This window comes from Nothoprocta perdicaria, unplaced genomic scaffold, assembly GCF_003342845.1.
Source record: "Nothoprocta perdicaria isolate Ctin4 unplaced genomic scaffold, notPer1 scaffold_26, whole genome shotgun sequence".
NCBI classification, from domain to species: Eukaryota; Metazoa; Chordata; class Aves; order Tinamiformes; family Tinamidae; genus Nothoprocta; species Nothoprocta perdicaria.
Genome location: NW_020455488.1, coordinates 5,867,113 through 5,874,398, shown reverse-complemented (window position 1 = coordinate 5,874,398; position 7,286 = coordinate 5,867,113). Strand labels below are relative to the sequence as shown.

Genomic DNA, 7,286 nt, shown 5'->3' with positions numbered 1-7,286 from the left:
GGATCCGGAGAGGGACACGGGCCGGGAGCGGGACATGGGGAGTGTGAGCGAGACACGGGGCTCGGAGCTGGGGCTGAGAGTAGGACTGGGAACGGGACATGAGCCTGGGAGTGGGACCCGGACCAGGATTGGGGTCGGGAGCGAGGCTGGGATCGGGACACGGGGCCGGGATTGGTTCGGGGATGAGGCCCTGGCCTGGGTCCCGTCTGCAGCCCCGGAGCTGCTGCCCTGTCCTGGGGCTGCCAGTGCCCCCGGCCCCGGGCTCACAGGGCTCTCCTGGGACCCCATCCCATCCCGGGGGAGCTGGGCTGACTGACCCGTCCCGGGGCCCTGTCCTGACCCTATCCTGTCCCCAGCGAGCTGGGGCACCTGGACCATCCCGGGGCCCTGTCCTGTCCCGTCCTTGTCTCATCCGCAGGGCGCGTGGGCGATGGGTGGCCGGGCTGTTGTGGGCGGTCGTGTCCTGCCCTGCTGCCCACGCAGCTCGGAGGGGCCTGGCACGCGGTGCTGGTGTTGCAGGCGGAGCCGGTGTCACGCACGGAGCCGGTGTCGCAGGCGGAGCCGGCGTCGCAGGCCACGGCGGAGCAGCTGCGCGCGCAGGGCAACGCGCTGTTCCAGGCGGGGCAGCCCGGGGCGGCGCTGGCCGCCTACACGCAGGCGCTGGCGCTGTGCGCGGGCACCGCACAGCGCGCCGTGCTGCACCGCAACCGCGCCGCCTGCCACCTCAAGCTGGTGAGAGCGGCGCCGCAGCCACCGCTCCGCGCGGCCCCCTCCCCTGCTCCGCGCYGGCATCCTGCCCCCTCCCAGGGGCCGTAGCTCTGGGTGCCGCTGCGAGCGCGGTGGGGTGAGCGGGGTGCCCTGCGCGTTGCTTGGACTGCCTGCCCTGCTCCTGTGTTCGGCACCTCTCCTGGCATGGCTGGCGCTGAGTGCTTGCCCGCTTCGCCCGCACACTGCRCAGGCCTGGCGCGACTCTGCTGTCCTGTCAGAGATGCTCTGCCTTGTGTCTGTTCCCGGACAGTGCAAGCGTCTCCTACGTGTTGGCAGGGAACAGTCTCGAGGCGGGTAGGGAACACAGCTGACGGGGAGCAGCATTGCAGTGGGCTTGCAGAGAGCCGTGAGGGGCCTTGTGGCTGCTCGGGTGGCTGTGTGAGGGCTGTTGCTGAGCAGGACGGGATGTCCCTGGCAGGAGGGGTGTTCTGCTCCCTGTCTTTCCCTCTGGGCCCCCATGGCCGTTTCCCTGCCCTGCCCTGGAGCRCCTGGCGCTGCCCGTGCCCGGGGATGAGCCGCGTGTCCACCTCGGTGCAGCGGGGCAGCRCTGCCCTTCTCACCGCCGCTCTCTCTGCAGGAAGACTATGCCAAGGCGGAGGCAGATGCCTCTAAAGGTACCGCCAGGGCCTGCGGCGGGAGGCTGGTGCCGGTGCCGCGGCGCGGGCTCGGTGACACGTGTGCTCACGCACAGCCATCGAGGCCGACGGGCGCGACGTGAAGGCGCTGTTCCGCCGCAGCCAGGCGCTGCAGAAGCTGGGCCGCCTGGACCAGGCTGTCAGCGACCTGCAGCGCTGCGTGAGCCTGGAGCCCAGGAACAAGGCCTTCCAGGAGGCCCTGCGCACGCTGGGGAGCAGCCTGCACGAGAAGGTGAGCAGGGAGAGCGCCGGCCGTGCCGCGCGCACAACGAACAGGGCTCAACTGCTCTTTCTGGCCTCTCAGATGAAGACCATGTCCTGCACGGACTCCAAGGTGGAGCAGATGTTTCAGATCTTGCTGGATCCCGAGGAGAAGGATGCAGACAAGAAGCAGAAGGTGTGAACTCTTGGGAGCAGAGCGGGGGTGAGGTGTGGATGGGAAGGAGAGAGGGGAGGAATTACCCCTTCTGGCTCAGCGCTGCTGGCTGAGCTGTGCTGCAGGGGTTGGGGTGACTCCCTTTTGAGCTGGCAGGCTCCTGTGGCTGAGGTTCCCTGCTCGCAGCAGGCTCCGTTTGCAGCCGATTTGCCCCTGCCTGTGGGCTCGTGGCTCAGACGTGACTGTGCTCTCCCAGGCTGCGCAGAACCTCATTGTGCTGGCACGGGAGGAGGCCGGAGCAGAGAAAATCTTCCAGAGTGATGGCGTGCGGCTGCTGACACAGCTCCTTGACACAGCCAAAGCAGACATGATGCTGGCGGCCCTGCGCACGCTGGTGGGGTTGTGCTCGGGGCACCGCTCCCGGGTAGGTCGCGGCTCACGTTCTGCTGGGCCTGGTGCAGGGGGACGGGTGCCCGGGTTTCTGTGAGGTGTTGGGCAGGGCAGCGTGGCTGGCCACAGCCTGGGGCTCCCTGCAGCCCGATGGGCAGTGGAGCTCTCGGCTCTCACCCCTCCAAGCCTGACTCATGGGAGCCTTGTGATGGGGGAACCATCCCAAGGAGATGTGCCAGGGAGGGCCAAGGCGTCCGCGAGTCTCCGTCAGACAGCTCCGTTTGCACTTGCAGACCACAGCCATCCTGGCAGAACTGGGCGCCCCTCGGCTCTCGGCAGTGCTGGGCGTGGAGCACGAGCAGGTCTCGCTGGCCGCCTGCAACCTGCTGCAGGTGATGTTCGATTCCCTGAAGGAAGGGATGCAGAAGGACTTCCGAGGAAAGGAGGACGCAGTGGTGCTGGGTGAGTGTCTGCCTGCCCTCAGCGGCTGTGGGGAGGCTGTGGGTCCTTCTCTCTCTGCCTGCTCCCCAGCGCTGAGCCAGGGGCTTAGGGCTAAGGTTAACATGGCCCTGAGCTGGAACCTGGGATGCCCTGACTGTGGCAGYCATGCCAGGAGGGCAGGAGGAGCCGGTCGGGGCGCTCACTGCCGGCACTGTCTCTTGGAAGATTCCTCCAAGGATCTGAAACTGCTGATCAAGGACCTCCTGGAGCTGCTGACCCTGGAAGGGGCCTCTGCGCACGGACGGGATAACGCCCTCAACTTGCTCATCAAGGTGGTGCCCAGGAAGTCGCCAAAGGAGACCAACAACAGCCTGAGCCTCTGGGTGATCGACCAGGGTGAGTGACGCACAGGCTGAGCCTGCAGTGTCCCACTGGGGTCCCTTGCTTTAGGGGTGACGGGTGCTTCGGTTCTGCGGGTGGCAGAATCTTGGGCACCCCCTTTGACTCCTTCCCTGTGGCCTGACCTGCGGGTCCTCCTAGGCCTGAAGAAGATCTTGGAGGTGGGAAGCACCATTTGCGGGGCTCAGGACAGCCTGCCCRTGACGGAGAACAGCCGGATGAGCGCCTCGGTCCTGCTGAGCAAGCTCTACAGCGACCTGAAGTGCGACGCCGAGAGGGAGAACTTCCACCACCTGTGCGAGGACTACGTGAAGTGAGCCAGGGCCTCCCCGGGTTGGGAGGGATTTTCTGAAGCCAGCAGAGGCTCTGAGGGCTCTGAGCACCCCGGCTGTGTGTGGCACACGCTGCTGCTGCAGGAAGCAGCAGCATCTCTGTCCCCAGCCCCCCTTGCACTCAGCAGCAAGAGCGGGTTGGCAGAGCCCCGGGACCCTGCTGAGCTGGGATCCAGCTGGGCAGGGCTGCCTGCAGCCGGAGGCTGCCGACAGCGTCAGTCCCATCTCTTCTGGTGTCCTTCCCCTGCAGGAGCTGGTTCGAGGGGCACGAGCTGGCTGGGAAGCTGCGGGCCATCCAGGCGGTGTCGTGCCTGCTGCAGGGCCCCTCGGAGGCTGGGAACAGGGTGCTGGAGCTGGAGGGGATCATGGACAGCGTGCTGTCCCTGTGCGCCTCTGTGCACGAGGCCCACCAGCTGGTGGCGGTGGAGGCGCTGATCCACGCCGCCGACAAGGCCAAGCGCGCCTCCTTCATCACGGCCAACGGCGTGAGTCTGCTCAAGGAGATCTACAAGCACAGCGAGAGGGACAGCATCCGCATCCGGGCGCTCGTGGTGAGTGCAGCAGCATGCAGAGCAGTTGGGAGGATGCTGGCTCAGGCTGTGACTGCAAGGCCTGCAGGTCCCCAGYGCGGTCTGTTCGCTAGCTGTGGGGCTGTCACAGGCACTGGTGACTGTGGCTGTTCCCGCTCCTGTCTGCAGGGTCTCTGCAAGCTGGGATCTGCTGGAGGCACCGACTTCAGCATGAAGCAGTTTGCCGAGGGCTCCACCATGAAGCTGGCCAAGCAGTGCCGCAAGTGAGTGCTGCGGGGTCTGGGTGAGGGGGCACCGCGCAGCGCCAGCTCACTGCCACGCTCCCCAGGTGGCTGTGCAACGAGAGCATCGACGCGGGCACGCGCCGCTGGGCTGTGGAGGGCCTGGCCTACCTCACTTTCGATGCAGACGTCAAGGAGGAGTTTGTGGAGGACAAGGCAGCCATGCAGGCCATGTTCCAGCTGGCCAAGGTGAGCGTGGCAGGGCTGTGCAGGGGCCGTGCTGCTGCTGCCAGGAGGGCTGGGGGGTCACGCTGTGGGGCTGCGTGGCAGGGCTGGTGCCCCGCGGTGCTGAGCAGGYGCAAGCTGGTGCTTGTCCTCCGGGTGCCGTGGATGTGACGAGTGCCCCGTCGTCCCTGCAGTCGGAGGACAGGAGTGTGCTCTATGCGGTGGCCTCCACACTAGTGAACTGCACCAACAGCTATGACCACGAGGAGCCAGACCCCCAGATGCTGGAGCTGGCCAAGTACGCCAAGCAGCACATCCCCGAGCAGCACCCCAAGGTGAGGCGGCACGGGCAGGTCTCRGAGGTGCTGGGGAGCCGAGGCCTCGGAGGAGACTGCGTGGTTGGGACAGAGCCTGGTGTCCCACGTAGGGACAGCGCGAGCGAGTGGTGACSCTGTGTCTGGGCAGGACAAGCCGGACTTCGTGAAGCGGCGGGTGCGGAAGCTGCTGGCAGCGGGTGTAGTGTCCGCCCTCGCCTGCATGGTGAAGAGCGAGAACCCGGCGCTGACCAACTCCTGCCGGGAGCTGATCTCCAGGTACGGCCGCGCAGGGCACCTGTGCACTCACGCCTGGGCTCCGAGAATGGTGTCTCACATGCATGCTGTGGCTGTGTGGGGAATCCTTTCTGGACGTGRCTTTGGTGTATCGCAAAGCATCGGGGCCTGCGGCCGTGTGCAGGTGGCTTTGGGCCCCCAGCCGCCGTCACGGCAGCTCCCTGACTCCATCTGCTCCCGTGCTGCGGCAGAGTGTTCCTGGCGCTGGTGCAGGAGGCGGAGGAGCGAGGCGGCGTGGTGGCACAGGGYGGAGGCAAGGTGAGCTGCCCGGGCCGGGCACAAGGGCTGGAGTTGCTGCCCCGGTGGCCGTGGCCCCGTTTGGGCTGCCTCGAACCCGAGAGCCGGGCGAGTGACCTGGCTGTGCCCCTCTGGCTGCAGGCTCTCATCCCGCTGTCCCTGGAGGGCACAGAAGTGGGGCAGACCAAGGCTGCTCAGGCGCTGGCGAAGATCACCATCACCTCCAACCCCGAGATGGCCTTTCCGGGCGAGCGGGTGAGCGCAGGGCCAGCCCCGCACCGGGGGCTGCCTGTGGGGCCAGGGCAGAGCGCAGGGGTGCAATGGGGACAGCAGCTGGGAAAGGGCCRGTGTGGGGGCTCACCGCCCTCGTGTGCAGGAGCTGCTGCTGGGGAGCTGCTGGAGCGCGTGGGGGTCTGCACTGGGAGGGCAGCAGTCGGAGCCGTGCTCCCATCRGGGCTGCACGGCCTCTGTGCACAGGATACGGGGCCGAACAGCTCCTCCTCGCCCCTCTGGAAGCAGCTTGGCAATCACGGGGCTGTTCAGCACTGGCTGAGCTTCCAGCTGAGCTTGGCCTTTCTGGGGGCGGATGGGAGACCTCAGTGCTCCCGGTTCCTGCGAGAGCCCCGTGCTGCACTAAGGTGCCCCGTGCTGCACTAAGGTGCCCCGTGCTGCACTAAGGTGCCCCGTGCTGCACTAAGGTGCCCCGTGCTGCACTAAGGTGCCCCGTGCTGGGCAGGATCCCCAGCCTTGCGGGTGTGCACGAAGTCGCTGCCGCCCTGTCCGGGGTGCAAACCTTGCGCTGCTCTCTCCACAGATCTACGAGGTGGTCCGGCCCCTCGTCAGCCTCCTGCACCTTCAGCGCACCGGCCTGGAGAACTTCGAGGGTCTGATGGCCCTAACCAACCTGGCTGGCATCAGCGAGCGGCTGCGGTAGGGGCAGGGGCAGCTGCAGCGTGGGGCTGGGCAAGGAGCCACCGACCCCTCTGGCCTGGGGGGCTGCCCTGGCCAGCAGTGGTGCTGGGGCAACCCTGGGCTGGGACGGCTCCTGCAGGCAGAAAATCCTGAAGGAGAAGGCTGTGCCCATGATTGAGGGCTACATGTTTGAGGAGCACGAGCTGATCCGGCTGGCCGCGACCGAGTGCATGTGCAACATGGCCATGAGCAGGGAGGTGAGGGTGCCCGGGCGCGCGCACCGGGGCCGGGTTCGGGCCCCCCCTGAACCCCCTCCTCGCCGCAGGTGCAGGAGCTGTTCCTGGCCGAGGGCAGTGACCGCCTGAAGCTGATGGTGCTCTACAGTGGCGAGGAGGACGAGAAGCTGCGGCGAGCGGCCTCGGGGACCCTGGCCATGCTCACGGCGCTGCACCCCCCCATCTGCAAGAGGATCCCGCAGGTGGTGAGTGCGGGGCCGGGGCTGCGTGGGGCGGCCTGGCCCGGCCCGGTCCACTCAGGCGGCCTCGCTCCCCACAGACCTCGCACTGGCTGGAGATCCTGCAGGCGCTGCTGCTGAGCCCCAGCGCGGAGCTGCAGCACCGCGGCGCTGTTGTCGTCATGAACATGATGGCGGCGGCGCGGGAGGTGGCGGAGCAGCTCATGGCCAGCGAGATGCTCGAGATCCTCTCTGTGCTCGCCAAGGAGCAGGACAAGCCGCGCGTGGCGCAGGCGGCCAAGGAGAGCCTGGCGCAGGCCGTGGCCTACGGCCTCATCAAGCCCAACCCYGGCCTGGAGTGAGGCCGCCCGCACCGCTCTGCGCACGCTGCTCAGGGCTGCGGCCCCCACAGCACCGACTGCCTCGCACCGCACGGCGGGGCCACGGCCACGCTCACCTCCAGGCCGGGACTGGGACTGAGACCAGGACTGGAACCAGGACCATGACCGGGAACTCAGATCGCTACCACGACCAGGACCGGGACCCCAACCGCGACCAGGACTGGGACCAAGACCAGGACTGTGCGGGACCTCCGTGCCTCCCCGCGGAGGCCGGCGCTGCGGCTCCATCACCGGGTGCCTTAACGGGGCGGGCGCGCGGCCCGCGCTCACTAAAGCTGCTCTCGCACCGGCTGCCGGCTCCGTGTGCGCGGCGGGGCGGGGCGGGGCCGCGGGGCGGGGCCACTTGGGGCGGGG

General features: G+C 67.9%; 2 protein-coding genes across 2 annotated transcripts in view; both read left to right on the top strand.

Annotated features, from left to right (window-relative positions):
• Positions 1 to 674: 674 nt before the first annotated feature.
• Positions 675 to 7,222, top strand: UNC45A (unc-45 myosin chaperone A). The gene is made up of 19 exons (XM_026040544.1): positions 675 to 732; positions 1,346 to 1,382; positions 1,460 to 1,635; positions 1,708 to 1,800; positions 2,036 to 2,203; positions 2,463 to 2,631; positions 2,836 to 3,006; positions 3,151 to 3,322; positions 3,592 to 3,892; positions 4,040 to 4,134; positions 4,200 to 4,341; positions 4,512 to 4,652; positions 4,783 to 4,910; positions 5,120 to 5,186; positions 5,307 to 5,420; positions 5,980 to 6,095; positions 6,217 to 6,334; positions 6,403 to 6,558; positions 6,633 to 7,222. Exons 4-19 carry the CDS (start codon positions 1,708 to 1,710, stop codon positions 6,891 to 6,893), a joined length of 2,412 nt encoding a protein of 803 aa, XP_025896329.1. The 5' UTR covers positions 675 to 732; positions 1,346 to 1,382; positions 1,460 to 1,635; the 3' UTR covers positions 6,894 to 7,222.
• RCCD1 (RCC1 domain containing 1) overlaps positions 7,034 to 7,286 on the top strand; it is a 3,723-nt gene continuing 3,470 nt past the window's right edge. Inside the window, exon 1 of the mRNA XM_026040649.1 lies at positions 7,034 to 7,125. Coding sequence (XP_025896434.1) covers positions 7,034 to 7,125 — 92 coding nt within the window. The remainder of the gene's footprint in view (positions 7,126 to 7,286) is intronic.